At 43.4% G+C, this 24573-nt stretch overlaps 2 protein-coding genes across 3 annotated transcripts in view; one reads left to right on the plus strand and one right to left on the minus strand.

Moving 5' to 3' along the window:
• Positions 1-421: 421 nt before the first annotated feature.
• Positions 422-17838, minus strand: ift43 (intraflagellar transport 43 homolog (Chlamydomonas)). Of its 2 annotated transcripts, XM_083634428.1 has the most exons (10): positions 17762-17838; positions 16234-16335; positions 9603-9673; positions 7286-7321; positions 6649-6695; positions 1992-2064; positions 1235-1310; positions 1027-1089; positions 639-793; positions 507-558 (listed from the first exon to the last, which is right to left on the minus strand). In XM_083634428.1, exons 1-9 carry the CDS (start codon positions 17804-17806, stop codon positions 683-685), a joined length of 624 nt encoding a protein of 207 aa, XP_083490554.1. In that variant the 5' UTR covers positions 17807-17838; the 3' UTR covers positions 507-558; positions 639-682. The 2 variants fall into 2 exon arrangements, with proteins under 2 accessions (XP_083490553.1, XP_083490554.1); XM_083634427.1 differs by having other exon boundaries at positions 422-793.
• A 1161-nt stretch (positions 17839-18999) lies between these two features.
• tgfb3 (transforming growth factor, beta 3) overlaps positions 19000-24573 on the plus strand; it is a 15871-nt gene continuing 10297 nt past the window's right edge. Inside the window, exon 1 of the mRNA XM_083634006.1 lies at positions 19000-19732. Within this exon, the coding sequence (XP_083490132.1) occupies positions 19387-19732 (346 nt within the window). The 5' untranslated portion in view covers positions 19000-19386. The remainder of the gene's footprint in view (positions 19733-24573) is intronic.

A 24573-nucleotide genomic window follows, 5' to 3' on the forward strand; every position in this document is an offset into this window, starting at 1 on the left:
CTGCCTACCAAGCAGGTTTGCACCCCTGTGTTACCCCGGCTTGGTTGGGCGTCTATATAGGCGCGATTGGCTGGTGTGTGTGGGTGGGAAGCCGGATTGGGGGTATGTGTCCTGGTCACTGCACTAGCGCCTCCTCTGGTCGGTCGAGGTGCCTGCTTGGGATGGAAGGGAACTGGTGGGAATAGCGTGATCCTTCCACGTACTACGTCCTGCCGGTGAAGCTCCCTCTGTCAGGTGAAAAGAAGCGGCTGGCAAATGTGCATGTGTCGGAGGAACCATGGTGCTAGTCTCGGCTCTCCCCAGATCGGCAGAGGATGGAGCAGCGACCGGGGCAACAAAACAAAATTATACTGAAGAACGTGGCATAGGGTGAGACAATACAATGCAAAAATACCATTTGTGAACTTTATTTTAAAAAATCAATAAATATATACATTTTTACAAAATATCAACTCTGGATATGAACAGTAATTAAAGTTACTGTAACCAAAATCATTTGGCCCCTCTATACAGTAGGCACCTTATTCCCACTGGAGCCATCCGAAGTCCGGTCCGCACCTCCTCATGTTAGCGGCAGCGCGGCCTGCTCCTCATTCACCTCCTCATGTTAGCGGCAGCGCGGCCTGCTCCTCATTCACCTCCTCATGTTAGCGGCAGCGCGGCCTGCTCCTCATTCACCTCCTCATGTTAGCGGCAGCGCGGCCTGCTCCTCATTCTCTCCTTGATCCCATTCCGTCAGCAGCTCTGAGGACACTTCTGTAAACAGATGATCCCAGTCCCAACCCACATCCTCCTGCAGAAAGAGCCAGAGAGAGAGGAGGGAGAGAGAAGACAAGAATGGGAGAGACAGAGCGAGAGTGCAAGGGGGAGACGAGACGAGAGAAGGAGAGCAGAGGGTGTTAATGTACACATCATAAATCTTGATTACCTGGGAGACAGAGTGGCGACCTCCCCTGGTGCTCCAGAAACAGCTGGACAGGTGCTCTCTGGGAGCTCACATGCTATATTTACTAAAAACTCACTCACCTCTCTCACCTCCTGCTCCGGTGCCAATACCTTGGTGAGGAGCCTCAAGTCAATCTCTCCGTCCTGAAGAAAGAGCGCAGGAGAATCTACTTAGCTTGCAGAAACAGAGGCCCCAAAATGAGGCGCACTGCAAAACTAAATGGACCACCTTGACGAGAAGAAAGGTGAGAAAATTGAAGAGATATGAAAATATAAGACCTTGACTTACTAAGGCGTGGAAGGCAGAGTAGTGCTTCAGGTCATTGTCCAGATCTCTGTAGGTCATTACCCGGTTCACTTGAATGCTAACAGGGTGACAGAAAGCCATGATGAGGACAACATGGCACAGAGGAACAACAAGAGCTTTGAGAAGTGTTTGGGATCAGTTTGAAGTTGGTGCAAAACACAATGAAGCACCAAGACTTCACCAAAGAGCAGAGAGAGCAGGACATGGTTGCCAAGTGGTAAACGCCTCAAATTGAAACCCAGCTGCTTATCTGTGGGTTGGAATTAAGAGGGGGGGCTCTCAAAGTGGCCGGGGCCTAGCAGTGCATGCCAGTCCTACTTACTGCACATTACACGCTACATTGCCCCCGCAATGAGTTCAATGTGGATATTATCTGGCACAGAGAGCAAGCCCCAGCCTAATAACCTCCAGCGCTGTCATAGCCTCGCTACATAGCCGACACATGTCGGCCTGTCTCTCACTGGCCTGTAAATCAAAGGGCCCCGTTAGTACGGGCCCCGCTCACAGTCGCATAAATCACACCTTACTGTTATTTCTGCATAACAGCCCGATAAGGCACCATACTCGCAATGCCACCAGAGGAGGACAGGCACGCGTCAAAGTCAGCTGACCTTGTGTCCCGAGCCGGGACAGAGCCTTGACAGAGGTCAAGTGTCATACAGTACATGGGTCTGGAGGATAAGCTGTGTGTGCATGCGTCCTGTGTGTGATAAGGATGGACTTTACAGTGTGCAAGTACCTTGGTGGAGCTGCAACTTGCATGGTGAGGTCTTCTTCCTGCACTTCATCAAGGTCTGGAATCACGGGAATATCTGAGAGTAAAACACAGAGACCACATGAAGATCGCTGTAAGCATATCATAGTGGACCACTGATTGAATTTTGAAAAGTGTCAACATTTGGTGATCCATAGTACAATGGCAGAATCAAATAATTAATAAATAAATAAATAAATAAATAAATAAATAAATAAATAAATAAATAAATAAATACCGTAAATAAGTAAATAAATAAATAAATAAATAAATAAATAAATAAATAAATAAATAAATAAATAAATAAATAAATAAATAAATCTTCTGTGTCTGCCTATTAGAAGGTGTGTTACTGTGTATGTATGTGTATGTGTGACCATGTCGGTGTGGCACTTGATTCCTCCCCTCCCTCTCTCTAGCTACATCCTCATAAGAGCTGCCCTGTCACAGTAGCCATGCGGCCATGAATATTCAGGAGGCGAGGCGGCAGCTCTTCCTGCTGCGTGAGGGGCGCTGGCCAGGGGCTCCCCAGAAAGCACCCCCTGCTACCTTAGCATTTGGGCCCTGTCAGCGCCGCCCACCCCCAGGACCCGCCGTGGCCGCTAGGCCGACCTCCATGTCCACTCTGCCACTCCGACTGGGGCGGCATCCAGCCATGTGCAGGAGTATTTGCTCGCGGACCCATCTGTGTGGGGTCGGAAGTCACCGTGCGGCCTGGCAGGGGCTGCGGTGCCAGGAGCCGCCAGCCCGCTGCTCAAACAGTGGGAACCCAGTTTAATTGGCAAAACGCAACAGGACAGAGGATGGCTCCACTCCCAAGAAGGACAGGGCAAACTTTCACAGGCTTTTTCAGAGCGGGGAAATAAGAGGCACATAGCAAGGCAGATAGAAGGATTGGACAGGAAAATAGTGAATAATGACAAGACATTTTGACTGAAATGTGTTCAAAGAATTTGCTATCAGATTTTGTAATAAGTACGGTACCTCACTGTGTGTTGTAACTGATGTAGTAGAGCATAAGAATAAATAAGGATGAGTAATTTATGTCTTTGTTCAAGTAAAATAATTGGGCTACACTTCCATAATATGTCATCGCTCTCCTTTTTGTAAAGTCATGTCAGTTGCCAAAAAATATAACTGCCCTCCCAGGCGCTCTTAAGCGAAATATAACTGCCCTCCCAGGTGCTCTTAAGGGAAATGTGTTGACTTGAGGTATTTTGTGCCTTTCCTGAACATTAGTTTTGTTTGGGGGCAGTTGAGAACTGCAACTGCACATCCTTATTAGCTCTGCAGCCGAGTGGTGAGAGTGAGAGGGACAGAACGCAGAGAGAGACAGAAAGAGACAGAGGGGGAGAGAGAGAGACAGAGGGGGAGAGAGGGAGAGAAAGTGTGTGTGTGTGTGTGTGAGAGAGAGAGAGAGAGGGAGAGAGCTGGGCTCTCAGTAATCTCTAAACACAGTGCTGCAGCCTGAGGGGAAAGTCAATAGAGGAGCTAAATAGAGGTGAAGAGATGGAAGTCCACATCTGATGTGAGGAAATATCTCACCATCTCTATGTCACCATTCCTTCAAAATGACTCGTGAAAATAGTTAGGGACTAAAAAGTGAGGGACTAGGGACTAAAAGTTAGGGACTAAAAGTGAGGGACTAGGGACTAAAAGTTAGGGACTAGGGAAAATATTTAGATTCTGAACATATCTGACAGATGGTTGAAGAGTTCTGACGGCAAGCTGGTCAAAACCAAGCCTATCAACTTTCCTTAAAAAACAAAATCTCTGATGAGAACTTATTCCTTTCTCTTTTTTAATTAAACTAAATTAAAAATGCCACACTCGTTTAGCCGCTGACAAGATTCATCTGTGTTTCTGATATCCAAATAAATGCGGGCGCGGGTATTTCATATTCATGAGGCCCCGGTGACACTTTGTCCTCTCATTTACAAAGCACAGTGTTCAGCAGAATCCGTCCCCCCCGGACCCCCAATCAAATTTAATGGTCTTAGTGCAATGACATCAAAAAGCCTCGCCGTCCGGCTCTTCGCAAAATAGCTTCCTGGGTTGTCTCTACCCCTCGACACACACACACACACACACACACACCCTACCCCATTTCAGCCAATAATGCACTATCAACACTATTCCATGAGAGCTCAATGTGAAGCAGCGCGCTGTAGGTTGGTTCTCTATATGCAAAGTCTATTATTAAGTGTGGGAAAAAGGGACAACATTTTTAAATGAGCTTTAAATTCAACCTATTACCGGAGGTCAAGGAGGGCTTAAAAGCAGCTGCAAACAAGCCTGTGTTTTTTCCTGACGCAAAGGGCAACTCTATCAGGAAGAGCTGTCTCTGCATTACCGACGACATGGCCTCCCCTCCCTAGCCTGGACATCTATCAAGGTGGCTTTGTCTGGCAGCGAGCGGGCTGCGCCGCGCCTCTCCTTATTACACGCTCGCGTCCAGCTCCCCCCGCTGGAGCGTGTAAATATCAAAAGGGGATAATTTGCTGGGAATGTAGACATACTCCCGGCAGGCACGCGGGACGGGGTGGCAGTCAGCGACTTTGGAGAACGGGACGCCTCTCCGCTTCACCGGGGCACCTATAATCTACGCGGGGGTCCAGTCAAATGATTACCTAGGCACAGAATCCATTTGAAAGGCTTATGGGACAATATTCAACAGATCAGCGGCTAAGAGTGACAGAGGGGACATGAAACAGATGAGTGTGTTTGTGATAGTCGAGCTATTTTAAGGGACCGGCACGAGGCTGAGGGGGCAGCCGATGGGGAGATGGGAGCAGGGGATTGGGCTTGCCCCCTCTCTCTCTCTCTGTTTGTAGCCAGTGGACATAAGGGATGAGGGTAAGGGACATAATCAAGATGGCAGGGGCTATCTCACTAACCCTCAGCACTGTCATTTCCAATGCCCCTGCCTCCAGCTCTCCCTCCACAGAGTAATCATCTTTCCAGCGGCATTAACTGCAAAAGAACCAAACCACTGGGCCCTGCACTCCACTGGCCCTTTTAGACAGTGCGCAATATGTTTAATATATGTTTAATATATATAACATATAATATGTATAACGGCTGTGTGTGTGTGTGTGTGTGTGTGTATATATCTATATCTATCTATCTATCTATATCTATATATGCACCATTCCTATGCACAGATTTTTTTCCGTTTTTAGATCATTCACAGGCTAAAATATTTTTAAACGAATGCGTAAAAGAGAAAGACAGATTCGTAAACATTTCGATTGTGCATCATGTACATATAGTATGATGCATATGATGTACATCTTCATCTATTGGTGGCGACCAAAAAACAAATAATATATTGAAATTCTGAAGGTTTTGCAATATCTTAAACAATTTGATTCATTTATTGTTACATTCTTATTTGATTTGAAATGGTAACTAAATTAAAAAATAAAATCGCTCTGGGGAATTAAATATCAAAATCAATTACATTTCAATGTCTAGCACTCTTTGGATGCCCCCCCCCCCCCCCCATTTTTACTAACATGATTTTCAAGTACATCATTATGTGATCTTTCAGCAAGATCTTTGAAATGTAAATAAAAATAAAATGAAGGCATACTGAGTGTCTTGATACAATATTGTAGTTAGTATTGTGACATGCAACTTTATTTTAATATTTATTTATTTTTGTTTACTACTTTGCCTGCTGAGCTGCCTTGGTCCACAATTCTGTGTTACCCAATATGTATTTATATAAATTTAGAAATATGGTAATGAATATGTGTGCATTTTTAAAATGTGGGTCTACATTCAACCAAAAGCCTTCTGATATGTTCATAAATTGCATTACACAATGCTGAGGCACTGCTATTGGTATGTATATAGGTCCTTTAATATTGTCACCTGAGCAGTGCATGCTGCTCTCCTATCTTTACTAAGGCAATTTCACCCCTATTTCCCATGCTGCTTTGCCCTGAAAAATAGAACAATTATCCTGGGCGGTGCTTTGTTGAAATGTCCCCCGTCGATCCTGACACTGTTTGTGATGCGGAGAGTTGGGCCCTGAGGTGACAGAGTCAAAGCAGCAATGTTCCCGCTAGATCTGTGCTCCACGGCACCTGCCTAGGCACTGTGTGTGTGTGTGTGTGTGTGTGTGTGTGTGTGTGTGTGTGCGTGCGTGCGTGTGTGTGTGCGTGTGCGTGTGTGTGTGTGTGGCTGGCTGACTGTGTCGCTCTGGGGGGGGTGGGGAGACCACTTAAACCCTACCACACTTCAACCAATGAATAAGAGAGGGGCTTTACTGAATACGTGAGGTCTGCTCTAGACTTTGTGTGACTTGAGTGAGTGTAGGAGATTACCAATGATCCCCCCGCCCCAACCATGGCTCTAACCTTACCAAATGAACATATTCACTTGTCACTTTCATCTAAAGGGTCTGTGGGCTCATAGGGGGTCTCACACTAGGTGGTCAGAGGCAGAGCTCCAACGTATGAATCCACACGTGGACCAAGAAGAAATATGTTTGGAGCATCAGTGAAAAGCGATGATCTGACTGCCTGCTTATCTGCTCTACTTCCCAAGGATGAATGTGCTGGAGAGGCACTGGCGGGCCGCACTTTGCCCGTGAGGAGACACACAGGATGGGGGATTGCAAGGGTGCTCTCACCTCCTTCATCATCGGAGCCCTGGGGAGTTTGCGGTTGCAGGCGGCGGCTGTAGGAACAGGAAGTGTGAGAGAGCGTGAATTATTTGTATGCTTTCAAAATGCAGCCCAACGGTGAGGTCATCACAGGAAGTGAGTGAGCTGGCTCCTGGGCTGCTTGGCTTTGATGATGGGCCTGTGTTTGCCGGCTGACTGGGACTTCAACACAGCACCCTTTGCCAAAAGGCACTGACGGCGCACTGTGCACTGCCTCCAGCTGTGATGATGAGTAAAACATAGACGACTACGTCCTCCACCTGCCTCTGCTCGTGCTGATGTCTATTCTAGTCATAGACTGATGCAGGGGAGGGTGAGGGGAAAACACCAGAATAAGAGGAAAACTTGGCTCCCAACAGCAATAAAAGTGATGACAACTCAGTCACGCTGTCTTTTAATCATGTTAAGTGATTGTTCTTGAAAGGCAAGGATTAGTTGCAACCAAGGACGAATCTGAAAGTACAGCGCATTTCCACTTTACTCCAAAGGGAACAAACAAACATTTAATTTGGCCTATTTTTGATCCATATGAAAAAAATAAACTGTCATTGAATTCAATCAGCAACTGGGGGAATATAGTGAAATGTGGATGAGGTGAACTTACTCTTCCAGGTCCTCAGCTGCAGGTCTTCTTGAAGCTCTATGCAACAACAGAAAAGAGATTCATTAGGCAAAGATCTGTATAAAAAAAAAAGCAAGACACCATTTTCCTACCTTCAATATAACAGTAAACTCAAATATACTCAACGATACATTTTATTTACTCATTATTAATTTATTTTTATGCCAGGAAGAGTCCTCACCAGCATTCTGATAGATACAGCCTGTAATTCAACTGTATTTAATGATAGTAATCCTGTTAGGCACTGTAAGACACATGTGGGGTCTACAGTAGTGGTGTCTTCTCCCTTCCTGTCTGCTTTCCATCTCCTACTGGATCACACGGCTATTTTCAGCCTTCTCTCCATTTACACTGCCCAGCTTGAAGAGGGCATGCCAGACACCAAATTACTGTCTTTTGACACTTTCCTACCCTAACACAGTATTTTTAGCACACACTATTCTATTCAAGGTAACAGACACGACTAATATCAAAGAAAGAAAAAATAACCATACTATTATTAGCGTACGGCGCATTTAGCCATATCAAAATCGTGAGAAATTAAAACCTTGTAAGTTTTTGTATTTTTGCATTCTTAGTTGTCAAAACAACTCCACAAAATGTATTTTTGTATGGCAGATTTTATTCTTTTTTCCAGGTGTTTGCTTGCTCCCCTGCCCTGGTTGAGTAGTGCCCCCTACTGGCTTCTTTTGCACTGACAGTGACAAAAATCACAAGAGATTAATAAAGCCCTCCCCCAAACAAACAAACAAACAAACAAAGCTACCTAGCCTTATAGTCTTATTATAGTCAAAACAGATCCCCATACTTCCATTTTAGATTACAGTACATATAGCCTGAGATCATCAATACCTTGAAATTAGCATTTGAGTTACAATTTATTGTGTATGCATTTTCAAAAGTTCCTAATTTTTCAACGGAGACCCACAACAAAAAAGAAGAGAAGCATAAATAAATAAATAAATAAATAAAATCAACTAAGAAATTCCGAGCCAAAAAAAATTTATGCCTCCTTTTCCTGTCTTTTCCACACTTCCTGAGTCTCTAGACCAATAGCAGTGAAGGTACTGGAGTCCAATCAGGCAGGGCAGAGAGGGGCTGAGGGAGCCTACCTGCCTGCCCTTGGACTGTGTCCTGTCAGGGGGAGGGGGGCGGGGGTGGCGACACTTAAGACACATTACAGACCCCTTGATTAAGACTCATGTAAGGCAAAGCGATAGACATGGTAAAACTGTCTGGAAAAAGTTGTTAGGGATAAAATATATTGTGACAACCTGGTTTCAAAGGTTCATCAATAAACTGACAGATCATTTAGTGTCAATTAGGAGTGATAGATCGACAAATCCTGGGATTTCTGCGCTGGGATTAGTGGGAGGAGGGCGGCGGTGATTGAGCACGAGGGGTGACATTGAAGGGAGAAGTCCTTGCCAGTTCCAGGGGGGACCATTAGTTACTTTGTTTCAGAGAGGATCAATGCACGTGCAAAAGCCTTTTTACACCTCCTGTATTTCAATCTCTTTTGAGACAGGGAATCAAGTCGGGTTACGCAAACGCAGGGAAGCGGCACGCTGACCTTCTGTGAGAGGAAAGATCTATGGCGTTTTGCTGTTCTCGCGGCTTGCACTAACGGTGCAGAAAACCACGCAAATAAGCCCAATTGACTCAGCCTGTTCACTTCAATGTATGACTTTATGCATCTGTCAAGCTCTCACCTCCACTGAGACTGGAGAGTAGAAGCACAGCGGGGAGTGGAAGAGAGGACAAGAGAGGCAGTTCACCAATCGAATAAAGGCGACATTTTGAGAAAGTAACGTCCACCCTTCATATTTACGGTGCTAGTTGTGTGTGTGTTTGTGTGTGTGTGGGGGGGGGGGGGGGGTGTTTTGGCGAACACGTTCCATCTGTTTGAAATACTTGGTGAATTCTACATGGTGTGCTTCCCTTGTAAAGAGCAGACAGCGGTGGTAAGGGGTGATTAAGTGGCTTGAACCCCTGTGATGAAGTGGCTAGCTGACTAACAGTGCCCTCCTGTGGCTGATGCATTAACCATGTCAATTACCGCCCTGCTCACAGATGAAGACGAATGGAGAGTTGCCTGCTCAGACAGGCTGCCTCTAACCTTGTTGATTCACAGCCCAAGTGCCAAATATGCACTGATAAATAAGCTCATTCAACAGCATGAGAGTTCATTAATAACACATAACACAGGACCACAGCTCCCGGTCGCGGCCTCGACTCTCTGAGAAGCCGGCGTGAACCAGAGTGTGTGTAGCCAGCGCTGACAAGAGCAGATACTCACTTGGCAGAACCAGATCCAGAACTTTCTTCGGCCCAGCCTCCCTGCCTCCGCGCCGGTTTGGGTGGGGGGCCCTGGAAGGAGAGACGACTTTAATAACAAACAGTTTCTTCATTACAAAGGTTCATTCAGTCAAATAGAAGATAAATGTGTTCAGTTCTTAAAGGGGGACTAACCCCCTAGATATGTATTAGAACAGTGATTTGAAAATACCTATGGAAAAAACCAAGAAATGACATATGCTCTTGTCTATACTGGACTCTTTGGCTGTGTTGAAGTCCAGATTTTTTTTCGGAAATCGACGCCATTACAGTTTGCCTACTGCCTCAAAAATAATTTATTTGAGAGGGGCCATATCTGTATAAATATCAACAACTAGCCAACGCTGGTGGCCTGTTTGGAAAGAGCTTTGCTCAAAATGGTTGAAAGTTATATCAATTTGGTAATTCAGTGGCGAACTAGAAATTTAATTATTTTTCTCCATGTAACTCTATGGCAGTGTGTTAAACTACGTTACGAGAGCAAAGTGGCATGGGCTCGTTACAGCAGCACACCGCACAATACGACAAACCCCCCGTTCTGGGGTAACACAATGCGAGATTTCTCTACGTCATTCCCTCGTCCAAGTTGCCATATAGTCCCTTTTTCATTTTAGTTTGGGGGCTTTTCGTGATTCTTGTTAAAAGTTGTGCAAAAGTTTTTTCCTCTCAGCGCAGTGCAGGCTGCCTGCGCCTCCTCCCTCCTGCCAGACCCCGGCTGGCGAAACAGCCTGCTGCATGCATGGGGCGCTTGTAACCTCACGGAGCAACAAACAAACAGACAGAAATAGCTGGTGTGCGATTTAGAGAATACAGTCTGAGATTGGGTACAGGATTGAGGGAATCCCGCATCTGTTTGCGAAGGTGCGACTGGACAGGACGCTTTTCACAAACAGGCACAGTAGTCGGAGCGAGGCGAGTGTCTCTCAGGGCACAGCTGCAGATCTTTCCTCCTCCTCCTCCGCGCATTCAGTCTGTCCAAAATCATTACCGATATAATCTCAGTAGGAGGGATGCAGGGAAATGATAGTAGCCGATGTGTTTAGAGAAGCTTTGTCACGTTGTCACGTCGTAGTATAGCGTTATATTTTACATGTGCGCTAAACTGCGACCATATTTGTTTGCGGAAATATCAGACTGCTCTCTCTACTCTCAGAGCACAGAGAGCTCTGCTCTGCTGCGCGCGCCCGCGGAGCTTGGAGCTAGTGCATGAGGTTTACAGTACGACTCTCTCCCGCATGCCTGGGCTGGAGACAACTGCTTCCAACTCGGACTGATAATATATACATCATCATTCGAGCTTATTCAGGTAAGATATTAATAAAGTAATGACACATTCAGCGGGAAACTAACTATAATTAAGACATGTGCCAACTTTGACAACGTTTGGTTCAGTATTTTAAGAGCAAACTTCAATAAGAATAGGCTTGGAGTTCTGAGGAGCCGAAAGGGTACAGAGGGGGTAGGGGAGTAATTATCTTGAAATCCCATAGTCTTTGGGGGCACTGTGACGTCAGTGTGCCCCTAATCTCCCATTCATTTGAGAAAAGAAAAAAAAGCAGTGTTCGACCCGTAGAGGGCGCTTATGCCAGTTATGCTGCTGAAAAATGATACAAATGGTAAAATGGCAACAGTTTGGTGTCAAATGTGGAAATTCTGACCAGAATTCTTCACACATCACCCCCAAAGTCATATATATTGGTTAAAAGCTGAAAAAAAGTGTTTTGGAGGTTAGTTCTCCTTTAAGCATATAAAGTGTGATTACGATTCAAAATCAGAGAGCAAAGCACAAGAAACAGCACGCTTGTATAGTGTATAATATTTCGTCTTCATCACTTTTATAGGCTACAGTGTTGAACCAATAGACGTACACACTTCAGTGTTGAGTAAGCTACATCATGTGCTTTATAAAATGGGGGGGGGGGGGGGTCCATGGACAAGACTCATGTAAAAACCTATGCCACCCTGAAAGGCAGCATGCCACTAAACACAAAACCCCAAACAAAGACAAAATGTGGAATGCAGGAAAGGCTCTGATGAAGGTAGGCGGGCTGTTTCAACCATTGTTCTCTTCTGATAGGCTTCATCTTATACTCCAGTATCAAAGTGGACACATAGCTCAATGTAAACACCAGTGATTGGTATGTGCAGCCGAAAAGTTGTCTATATGCAGGCCATTGTTTTGTTTATTATGGTTTTCAGTGCCGTCCGACTCCAGCACCAGAACACATGGAGCAGAGTGTGGGAACTGCCAGGGGGCTACGCGCCTGGCCCAAAATAGATTCACAGGAAAAATGACCCTCTCCCTCTCATTCTGAAAATAGTACTGAAAATAGTCAATTGAGTTTGGATCCGGATCCTGAGAGCGGAGCCTGAGACCAGCACTTGAATGAATGAATTCCTCAGAGCACACAAGGGTGGGCACTAGACAAATGAATTTGAGGGGGGTAGGGGGGGTGGAGTCACAACATCTCTCATTACTAAATTGGGTCTGCAGCAGACAAAGTGCTCAGGAAGAATGTCTTTCGTTTATGATGAAAGAGGAAATCATCTTTCATAGCTGGTTCCTTCACCAACCCCATTTATAAATCTGAATGTCAGTTTTAAGCAGGGCAGGAGGAGGGCTGCTCTGCTCCATTGTATATTGCCATTATCAAGAGTTGAGGCTGAACAAGCCCCATAATTTCATGCAATTAGTGCTTGCACAAAGTGAAGGATTAAATTAAATTGAATTGTGGCTTCTTTTTTTTTTTCAAGATTTATTTTATTTATCTTACAGTTGCTCATTCATTGACAATATTACAGATAAACATCTCTGCTTGAGCATACGCACATTGCGTAAAATAAAACAAGACAAACCAAACAAAATAAACAAATAAATCCCAACCCCATCCCTCCCCCCACCCATCTCCCTTGTATGGATCTCTACATACATACATACATACATACATACATACATACATACATACATACATACATACATACATACATACATACATACATACATACATACATACACACATACATACGTACATACAAACAATTTCTAGCATTCATTAAAATTAGGTTTGGTCCAGGTAGAGATGCTAATTAGCTATGGTCACCTGTTCTTAGAGACGGTAGCATATCAATAAAGGGCCCCCAAATTTTCTGGAAGGTTGCAGGTTTCTTTCTTACATTATACAGTATCTTCTCTGGAGTACAGTAAGACACGAGCTCGTTAATCCAGTGTCTCTGTGATGGAGATACTTGTGATTTCCAGTTGATCAGTATGCATTTTTTAACTGCAGTACTAGCAAGTAGGATAAAGTATTTCTTGTACTGGTTCACTTCAGCAGAGCTCATGTCCCCCAATATCCATAATTTTGGGTCCTGTCCAATTTGAGAGCCTACTATCTCTGAAGTTAATGTAATAACGTACTTCCAAAACTCTTCAATCACGGGGCAGCTCCAAAGCATGTGTAGGAGGTCTCCTTCTGTAACTTTACATCTCGGGCACATGGGGGAAATATTGCTATCCATTTTGTGTAATCTGTAGGGTGTGTAATATGTCCTATGGAGTATATTAAATTGAATTTGCCTGTGTTTTGTGGAAATTAATAGAATCTGAGCCTGCTCCAATAAAAAGCCCCACTCTACCTCATCATAAGTACAATCTAGATCTATTTCCCATTTTCCTTTTGTGGATGTTTTATCATAGTCTGGTAGTTTGTTATTAATTATACCATATATAATGGACGTTAGACCCCTCGTGGTTTTGCATAATCTATCACATATATATGTCTCAAATGGAGATTCTTTCGGGATATCTGGGAAATTGTTTCTAGATTTTTCTTTAATCCATTGTCTGATCTGTAAGTACTTAAAAAAGTTGTGTGCAGGAAGTTTAAACTTTTCAGTTAGTTGTTGGAAATTAGCATATGTATCATTGATATATAAATCATCAACTGTTCGGATATTTTGGTCTGTCCACTTTCGTAATGTTGCATCAGCAATGTGGTTTGATAGAGCGGGATTATCCATTAGAGGAGTCTTCCTGAGAAACAGAACATTCAAATCTAAAAGTAGGTGGGATTCGCGCCAAGCATCAAATGTATTTAGTATTATAGGGTTCTTTGTAAATGTAGTTAAGTATTTTTTTGTACCCATGAATGGGACTACCTTTAAAGGAGTGGTCTTCATCTCATGTTGTTCTATTGAGACCCATCTTTGAATTGTGGCTTTTTACGCAATATTAACACAAATAATTATTGAAGTGATATTAAATCCTGGTGTTCAATGTTACAACTAGTAAAAGATAAAACAATAATTTATTGAATACAACTAAGGAATAAACAACAACACAAACTAGATTAAACCAAAAGAACATTAAAGGTGTGTTTAGGTGAGGGAGAGTGCAATCGATGGTCAGATGGCCCAGGTGCACTCAACCACCAGGCTCCTGCAAGACTGGGCCAGGAGAGTGGGAGGATCGTCACATTAACATCTCTTACTACCATAGAGTTCATGCTTGTGTTGGTATTGTTGACAATGGATGTTTTTTTTTACTGTTGGAATAACATATTGGTTCATGTCACCTGCGAGTGACTGATTCAGAGTGTTTGCCAAAAAGCACACTGTGGAAGGGCATTTAGCCCGAAACGTCTGCAGCAATAAAAATAAATGAATTAATTTATTGGTGTGTTCTCCTAGACCTAGAGTATTTTCTCTTCTGTTCGTTTTTGTTTTTGAATAGGATTCAACACCAACAGAAATAATTGAGGGTTGAACGTGTTTTTTCTTCTTCATGACAATGGAAATTATCATGGGAGACAAAAGTAAGCTTAACAGGACAACAAACCCTGTCTTCCGTGTAATGACTCATCCTTTGACAAAGTTCTTTCTCCGAACAAAAATGGAGAAGACCACAAGTATCCTGAGAAACAAAACAAGCCTGTGCCTCCAATACTTCATGACCAAATATGAACCTCATAGTCGTAGTAAAATAGTTATGGCTGTTAAGGCAATTAGCTTTCGCTCTCATGTTTTCTAATTCAGGATTCTCTGATGGTCTCTGGGGCAAGGAACTTGCGGTAGTCAAACCCTAAGAGTCCATAAAAGTAATTCAGTCTTTGTTGAAAAGGATGTCAGGAATGTGACCAATCAGTTGGGTATTTTAGGCAGAAGAGGCCAGGGTTGATAAACGAAGACTGCAAATAAACCCACCCAGTCGCACGACACTCTGGAAAAATGTATTACATGTGCACAGCAGGTCAGAGAGGGCGCGAGAAGACTGCTTCATACATTAGGGAAGTTGGCCTAATTTGGGAAGATTAGCCTACAGCAAAAGCATCGCTGGAATTGTTGCTTTGGGAATGTTGGCTGGTTTACAGTTTGCCAATCCAGGAAACATGACTGATTCCATGAATGCCAATACTGGTGGAGTGAAATGGTTTGTGGTCTTTTCGCTGTCACTGCTGAGTTGTGTTCTGTCACTAGTACTAGTCAGAATTTAGCACCATTTATTTCAGCACGTCTCAACAGCAGGAGATCACTGAGAAAACGTTACAATGGCATTTCTATAAATCTGCGAATACAGGTTAAGTGTTTCACATCATGTTATGCAATATGAGCAGAGACAAACTGATGATTGTCAAAAGGATTCTTCTCGTGATGATGTGCTGGTTGAAAAGTGCTTGAATTAGACCGTTTATAGCAGTACAATTACAACATGTCAACTCCACAATTGCAAGGGGAACTATTTATTTTGAATAAAATGTGGTTGCAAAATTGCTATTTTCCAGAGATGGTGGGTGTTCAATACAAAGTTTATACTGATGACAATGTTTCTCCTAGAAGCATGTTTGGCATGCAAGTGCATCGGATGCTACACCCAGGGCAATAGACACAGGACAATGAAGGCGTTTGAATGGAATACAAAAACGTTACTCGGGTTTCCTGAAGAGTAGCCATTTTTAAACTGTCAGCATTCTTAATGCCTAGGCCTTACAATTCAAGTACGAAAGAGGCAACTCAAACTTCTTTGTATAATTAAGTACCCCTCTATAACTCTATACCATCAATAGAAACTTGTGTCTGCTGCTGTTAATGTTTAGACTATATAGATGTGAATTTACCACAGAATGCAGTTACAAATTAGGCCTGTTATGCGAGAATATATGAAATAACATATGGCCAAATGTGTGAACCATCAAGCTGTGTGAACAAGCTAACATCAAGATGTGATGAGAGCTTTTTGGAATTCGGTGGTTATACTGGCTAAGCCATAATGTGAGCTGTTCGGCTAATCTTTGAATTTTAACAGGCCTGGATATCAAATTCCATGTGCCGGAACTCAATCAAATAATTATGAGAACTCACGTTAAGCTGCCAATGTTTATGAATCCAAGACTACTGAAAATGGTATAAAGTTACTGTCTGGACTCGAGCTTTATCAACACAAGCCATGCAAAGTCACTGTTTTATTCATGCTAACCTACCTCGTCCTCATCCTTGGATTCATGCATAAGACAAAACCAAAATGCATGTTGATAATCCTCATTGCAAGGTGAAATTATACCATGCAACTGATTCTCAATGATCAGGTGATCTCATACCTCCCCCATGGAAGCAGATAAGGAGGACTTCCTTATGTGACGAGCCTCCTCAAAGGATGATTGGTCTACTGCGAGGCGAGCCCTTCGTCCTGTCTTTGCAACCTGGGAAAATGTCCATAGTCAGTGGTGGTATACACGTATACCTGCTTATTTCTCAGTCGCCATTGAGTATATCCCCACTTCTAAATCCCTTCTGATGCGCAGGGCAAGAAGAGTGAAGGGACATGTAGCCATCTATTGTTGTGTGATTAACTGTGTAGCTAAATAATTTGCAGCAGTGCAGCCTATCATATATTATCTTTGCATTAAACAGAATATAAACATTTAAAAAGTCAGCCATCAGTCCTGTTGCTTTTGAATACATGGACTGACCTGTTTATCAGAGCCAAATTGAGGCAAGAGTCACAGATTAGAGGAGACAGACCAGTAGAGTTCAAGTGACACAGCTAAAATAAGCGCATTCCTGGTTTTGCTAAAGATGTTGTTGAACTAAATATGCAAAAGTAATCTTACATGTCACTGTTATAACACATATTTTGCTGGAGGGGCCAGACATGTTGGGGGGCATAAATTAAGAGTATACCCACTTCTCCAGGCACCACTACACCACTGTGCACAGTTTTTGAATAGAAAGTAGATTTCTTTGATTTGCACTGATCAGCCATGGATGCTGATCTGGGATCAGTTGGACAATACAATTGAGAAAATGTGTAGGGGTGCTGATCTTGGCACTCATAGATGTGTGGCTGTGTACCATCACCTGGATGGAAGAAGCAATTCACTACTAAAAAAGTGGCCTTGTTGGAATGTTAAGTGTGCCCTGATGGCTTCCGAATTAGTTAGGATGGCTCAAAGTCAAGACATAGCCTAATAACATAACTGAGGAAAATGGGAAATATATATGGAAAATATATATAAAATATAAATATATATGGAAAATAAATACTTCTTCTGAAATGTAATATCTAAATGTAAATACTTGTAGAATGGTACTTTAGTAGGCCTACAGCAGCAACAGGTCAGAACAGAGGAGACAAGCTTCTGACATAAGAAAACTGTCCTTTATCATAGCGATTGGATTGCAGGAAAGAAATCAGAATGTGGACTTTGTAGCTTTGGTAAAACTCGATGGAGCAACGTGCTCTCGACTTCGCCATGTAAAGAGCAAACCCAGCGACCCTGCAGTTAGCAAAGCATAAGCTAAGCTAAGCACAGACTGGGCTATGAAGCGCTACCGTGTGTCCCACAGTAACGTTAGCAGCTACTTTAGCTATTATGTTACAGATAGCTTATGTGATATGACACAAGAATAGTGCTACTGGACTGTTCTCAGAGTTGAAGAGTGATGTATTGTTCACGATTAGCGTTACTTGCTTATTAACGTTAGCTTAGTTAGCTTAACAAGCTAAGTAAACTAGCGTACGTGGCAAAGGAAATTAAACCCTCTCTCGACGGCACTAAAAGCGCGTATATTACCATTATCTCTGCCACTACTTTCTACGTATTCTGTGAGACACACGTCACTCACATTTTTCACAACTCCAGTATCTGCGAGTTGAAGGCTATCATCCATTGCTCTCTGCTACTGAACCACCCGCGTCTTCCTGGATATCAACAAGCGTCACATAGCAACCATCTCCATAGTTACGCTAATCAGGAGGAGAGTGAGCGGTCCACTAACCAGTCAAACAGGAGGGCGTTTTTTTTCTACCGCCATTAGAAACTCATGACGTGCGTGGAATCGGTTATAAAAAATAAAATAAAATCAGAAACGAGAAAGAAAGAAAAAAAGTCGGGGTCACACAGTTTTATATTAGGCCTAATAATGCACCAGCACCATGCCTTCCCCTGTGCAGTCTCCAACACAAGCTGCCTGAGGTAGGGTTTCTATAGCCGCTCTGATCCGCTAGATGTCGCTATTGTGTATGTTTTATGTCGATAGGAATGTAAACTAATGAAGAAACTGCACAGTAGCAGCATCTAGCGGATCAGGAGCTGCTTGGGGCTCCCGTGCTCCTTCAATGGCTCCTCCACATCCCAGCGATGAAACAGCCGCTTTGAGGTGTTTACGTTACAGTCCTGTTGCTTTTCACTTTGTGTGTTCATTAATTTTTTGTTTTGTGCTTTATTTTTGTGTTTAGAGCTCTCCACATTGCAAAGGTATGCCTAGCTATTCCCAGGCTGCGCGAACGGTTATTTCAACTTATTTATAATATGCAGATATTAATATTTCCAGTGCTGAAAAATCGCATGTGGCTCCTCTGACTTCAGTGCTTGTGTGTGTGTGTGTGTGTGTGTGTGTGTGTGTGTGTGTGTGTGTGTGTGTGTGTGTGTGTGTGTGTGTGTGTGTGTGTGCGTGTGCGTGTGCGTGTGTGTGTGTGTGTGTGTGTGTGTGTGTGTGTGTGTGTGTGTGTGTGTGTGTGTGTGTGTGTGTGTGTGTGTGCGTGTGCGTGTGTGTGTGTGTGTGTGTGCGCAATACAATAATCGTTAATCAACAGACAGACAAGTAGCTATATAAATTCACAAAAATGAAGACTGACTAATGACTAAAACAAATACAAAATAAAAAGCCTATACCAGGCTAACTCAAGCCTATTGTATTCTCCAAATCAGTTTCTTACAACATATGATGAGGTCTTATTGCAGGATAGGGCAGACCTTTATTGCATAGCTTTGCAGTCCCTCCCTCGATCGAAAACGTCACAGCTACTTGTGACTATAAAGTATGAGTGAGAGGAGAAAGAGTGACTGTTGAGTGTGTGAGGCTGGACTACGGAGAGACACACCAAGCACAGGGGATGGAAAGAGCCAAACGCAATGGAGAAAGTGAAGTCGGGTGCAGAGATCGCTGCTCTGTAAACTAACGAAGAAAGGAAACGATGCTTGAGCGTGTGGCAAAGCCGGGGACTGAAGAATAGGATAAGAGGTTTTGATGACGAGTTGTGAGGTTGTTTTCAAAGAATGTCACGGAGCTGCCCTCATGCAACGCATTTCGCAAAGATGACATAGCACTTGACAAAATGGGAATCCTCGGAGAAAAGAACTCTCTCACGACTTGAATGAAAAGAGATATTGGGATTCAAATCGGAATTTTGTTTTGTTTTTTTGTCTTATTTTTAATTGACAAGCCTCAGTTGGTGAGCGATCAGAAATATGAATCTGGGCAAAGCACTTCTGTTTTTTCTCCTCTCAAACTGTGTGACTATGACTTTGTCACTATCCACTTGTACCACTGTGGACATTGACCACATAAAGAAGAAGAGAGTAGAGGCGATCCGGGGACAGATTCTCAGTAAACTGCGGCTGACCAGTCCGCCACAGACAACAGGTCCAAATCAAGTACCGTTTCAGGTTCTGGCCCTTTATAACAGCACCAAGGAGCTCATTGAGGAGCTGGGAAGAGACAAGCAGCAGAGTTGTGGACAGGATAACACGGAAACCGAGTACTATGCCAAAGAGATTTACAAGTTCAACATGATCAATGGTCCGACAGAAAACAGTAAGTTGCATTTATCCATATCTACTGTAGGCTACACTCACTCCATGCTCAGAAGTGCCTATAGCCTACTCACCGATTGTATGATAAACAACCCACCAAATGCACTAACTCCATATGTGCGGAGAGTTTCTACTTAAGGAACTTATCGATAAGGATGACATAAAAACAAAACCCCTATATAACCCTATAATCAAAGTTCCTGCGTCTATAATAGGCTATTATTTGCCACCAAACTAATGTCTGAGTGGAACATGACTGCTGAAAAGATATAGGCTAGTGAATGTGATTTATCCTTACTCATAATGCAAAAAACTACAAGATCAAATTTTGCAGTAACACACTGTGACACCCATATAAAGTATTTCATCCGGGTGTGATATGCATTGAGTTGTAAGGAGTGTGGAGACAATGTCAAAAAAAGAAAAGAAAAATAACTTGTCCAATTGGCTGAGTTGAGTCCACTCGGTTTTTTGCGCGCTTTGTTTTTACGCACAGACGCGCCTGTGCGCAGTGGAGCGGCGCGCGAGGGAGAGGGCAAAGTAAACAGTCTAATTGGAATGAGCACCATTCCTCATACATACCTCACACCAAAGCCATGGGAACTCCAGCCTAAGTCTGACACATTCCAAAGGGGGGAAAATTCTCAGGCAGTTAAGTCTAGTATTTATTGCCAACCCCAATACCTCATTTCCAATTTTTTTGGCCTCGAGTTTCCCAATATTTTTCGTCCACCGTTACGACTCTTACTTATATTTCCCTACTACTCATTTCTAGTAGGCGCTGACTGGCTCTGTATTATGATCAAACTGCATTGCTCGTCCATATTGGCATTTCCTGTATAAACTATGGACCATTGATTGTTCCAGGAGTCGGAACTTGCTGAAAAGCTCTCGCTCACTTTGCAGCAATTCTCTAGAGGAAGTCAGTTTTAAGTGGAGGAGTTGGAAGCGCGCCTATTCACAGTCAGAGGCTGGTCAGTCAGCGCATGGTGTGCTATGAGATCAACAGGTGTTTATGCTGTGCTGTGACACTGAGCAGAGCCTCCTCTGGCTCTAGCTTAAGCCCCTGAATCAAATCCATTTCACAGGTCCCACAAAGTGCTTCTGACACTCAAAATACACAGCTCCGGGTTGATCCACTGGTCAGAGGTAGCCAGAGCTCCCAAAACAAACACAGGTCTAAGGAGTGGGATCAGTGATGGCCAGGTGCCTAGGACACACCACCCTGCCATAGTCTCATACTGTAGGCTTCCCCTCCGTGGTGATAATGCATGACATGAACTTGACTTACTATTGGCAATGTTTATTGCCCTAAAAGAGCCTGTCCATGGAAGGCGTTACCCTAATTAACACAGGCTGCCAGCATGGATGAAGAATCACTTTTCTTTCTGTCCCTTATGACTTTCCATTATGTAATTTAATAGGAAGCAGGGCATGTTTCAGTATAGGAGCATAATGGCTGTCACCACGGTAATTCCAACCGTAATTCTGTAGTATATAGTCCATTTTCATTCCTATTTGATCTAATGGGTTTTACATTCACTGTTTTTGGAAGGTGGGAATGTCTTGGAATATGGTCATGTTTTGCTTTTTTGTTTTACTTTTCATGCCCAGTTAGCAGCCTGAGCGGAAAAAAATGAAGCAGTAAATTTTCTCTCATACTTCACTTTAAGACTAATTTTCCTTGACACTACCGCTAATGCCAATCGAGGTGTTTCTGATTAGTGGCGAAAAAGCAGAATTCAGAGAGGGGAGCAACCTAGACATGCCATTTCTGCTGCATCATAAGGCCGATATGGTTCATTATGTCATCAGTGTAGCCTACCATAGTGAGTATCATGGTAAACCAAATGCTGTAGAAGAATTCAGACATATTTGTGCATCCACAGATTGTCCATTTGCAGACTAGGTTTAATAAAACGGCACAGACTTCCAGCCACCATACTGTTCATTTTAACAATGCATTGGCTCTTCTGTCTTATAATGAGGCAGCTTGTGACTCAATGCTGGGCCGGAGGAAGACGCGGACCAGCACTGAGGGCAGCAGTGTTTCTGATACAGTGGGATCTGCCTAGCCCTAGAGTGATCACAGTTATAGTTATAGTGATCCACCGCTTATATTGATCAAAAACCTTGGTTCTGAATCATGCTGTTTGAATAATTCACTTATAGTGATCAATACTCTGCTTACAGTGATCATTTTTGGCATTGTTACACCTGAGAACAATGGAAAAAATGTTTAAACCTCCAGCAATTCTATATATTTTTTACTTACAAACTGCCAAAAATGAGCCAATGAGATACAGCAGTGATACTTGGTGCATGTCTGTCTGTTTGGAGAGATTGCAGTGTCTCTGTCTGTCTATGCGAGACCACGAGTGTTTGAAACAGCTGGAGGCCTAGGCTAACTTACTGTATGTAATTTGAAAGTCAATAACATTCAGTAAATAGGTGAAGCTGTCAATTTCATTACTTTAAATGTACTGTATTCATGTAATACATATACAAAATGTCAATTAGATGGTATATCTGCATGAGAAATAAAGTAAAAAAATCTGTTATAACGATCATTTGCTTATAGTAATCAATTTAACCCATCCCAAAGTGATCACTGTAAGAGGAGTCCACTGTATACAGTATGGAATAGTAGAAAGATGATGTCATCCCAGCAAACAGAGACAGAGTTCTTTGGTGCCTCTCACCCCCACTTTCTTACCATTCTTGCCTCTTCATCCTTGATCAAGTGGAAAAAAGCTGTCTTACTTCAGAGTGGAGCTCCATCACATTCTCTCATTCATAGCAGCCAATGTCAGCTTACAGCCTCTGTCTTAGGAAGATTACACATGCTGAGGAATGGGACCTGGTCGACACATTCTGCATATTAATTCTGTTTAAATTTGAATGTTTGTGTTCAGATATTAAGTAGTCATCACAGTCACCATGTCTGAGTTCATCTCTTGAGAAAGTCACAGTAGCTATGGATTTATTCAGTAACCACTACATTATATAATTTCAGATGCTGAAATGCAATTAGATGATGCAGCATTCAAACGGAACACTTTTCAACAGGAATTTCTGCTGCCGTGTCAACGCTTTTCACTGTGAGCTCTAGACACCTCAGCAGCTGGTCAGCACCTGCCTCCCTATGCTTCCCATTTCATCTGTTTACTTCCACATAGCTTTGGAGAAAGTGACATCACAGGCAGCCCTCTGGGCAGAAGGGAACAGAGAGGTGATTACTGAGAGCTTCTATCAGGGAGCTGCTGTGTCATGTCACCTGTGAGGGAGAGGAGAGGAGAGGAGAGGAGAGGAGAGGAGAGGAGAGGAGAGGAGAGGAGAGGAGAGGAGGGGTGAGAGGAGATGAGGAGAGATGGGGAGGGGAGCGGAGAGGAGAGGAGGGGGGAGAGGAGAGGAGGAGGGGAGAGGAGAGGAGAGGAGGGGAGGGGAGAGGAGGAGAGGAGGGGGAAGAGGAGGGGAGGGGGGAGGAGATGAGAGGAGGGAAGAGGGGAGGAGAGGAGGGGAGAGGAGAGGAGAGGAGGGGGGAGAGGAGAGGAAAGGAGAGAGTGGACAGGAGAGGAAAGGAGAGAGTGGACAGGAGAGGAAAGAGGAGAGGAAAGGAGAGAGTGGACAGGAGAGGAAAGGGGAGAGGAAAGGAGAGAGTGGACAGGAGGGGAGAGGAGCAGGCTATGTGGAGTGGCATCCCAGACGCAGGAGTAGGTGCATTAGAGAGGGAGGTGTGGATGAGGAGCGTCTGGGCCAGACACTTTATGAGAAGCTTTAGAGCAGAGCCTTCCTGTGCAGCCTCACCATTAAATTCCTCACTTACAGCCCATCTATGTTCCAATTAATTGAGTGATAATATGAAAATGAGATCGACTGGGCATCGTTTTGTAATCCAAGCTATTAAATCTGACTATAAATATACCGTTGCAAAGGTGTTAATGAGAATGTAATGCAAGCAATAAAACGCAGCTCTTAGAATTAGAATCCAATTAGAATCTGATCAAAGAACAGTCTAAGGCGGTGGCTATAACAGTAAATCAAAATGTTATATTTCCATAATATTTACAATACAATACATATTATTATTCATAATTCTGATCATCACTGTGGGGCGGGGCGACGACATACAATTCAGCTGAAGAGTGACCAAATCTTACAATTTCTGAATGGGTGTTATTGAATAGGCGAGGGCCTTCAAACAGTGTACAGGTCAAACTGATGTCAGCATCTCAACACTGAATCTTCGGACCAAAATCTAAAAACGGTGGGGGTCAGAAAATTAGTGAATGTTTTTCATTCTAATTATACAAGCAGTCCCCTCCACTCACCAACATGGAACAAATTACCTTCAGACCCTTTTGGCAAAAATAAGCTGTAATGTGAAATCCACCTAAAACCATTGCAATGGGAAAAATGAGGTCATCCAAAAGGAAACCAAAGACTTGATTAGAATTTCAAATCTCCCCTCGAAGTGGGGCTTTCCACCTTCTTTGAGGGAGGCAGGGGGACCAGGAAAGGGAGAGAGAAGCGTAAGTGAGGGATAGACTGAGGGAGGAAAAGGCTACTGAGTTTTCCTCCTTATGGATTGTGTGGAAACACTGGACAGATATCTGGCTTGGGATGAATGCTGAAAAGGTCACCTATAAATAGGGGAACTTGAAAAAATACATTGTGGAAATATTAGATAATGACTGGGAGGACAATGAAATAGGATTATGGGTCAAATCAAGTACAGATACTTGGAGATGTGCAGCTCCTTTTGCATGACAGAAACAAATGAACGTTTGAGTTTCCATTGTCCCGAAACAGCTCGAGGTGCAAATCAGCTAAAGGTGCAGT

The sequence above is a fragment of the Poromitra crassiceps genome (assembly GCF_964638095.1).
Source record: "Poromitra crassiceps genome assembly, chromosome: 3".
NCBI classification, from domain to species: domain Eukaryota; kingdom Metazoa; phylum Chordata; class Actinopteri; order Beryciformes; family Melamphaidae; genus Poromitra; species Poromitra crassiceps.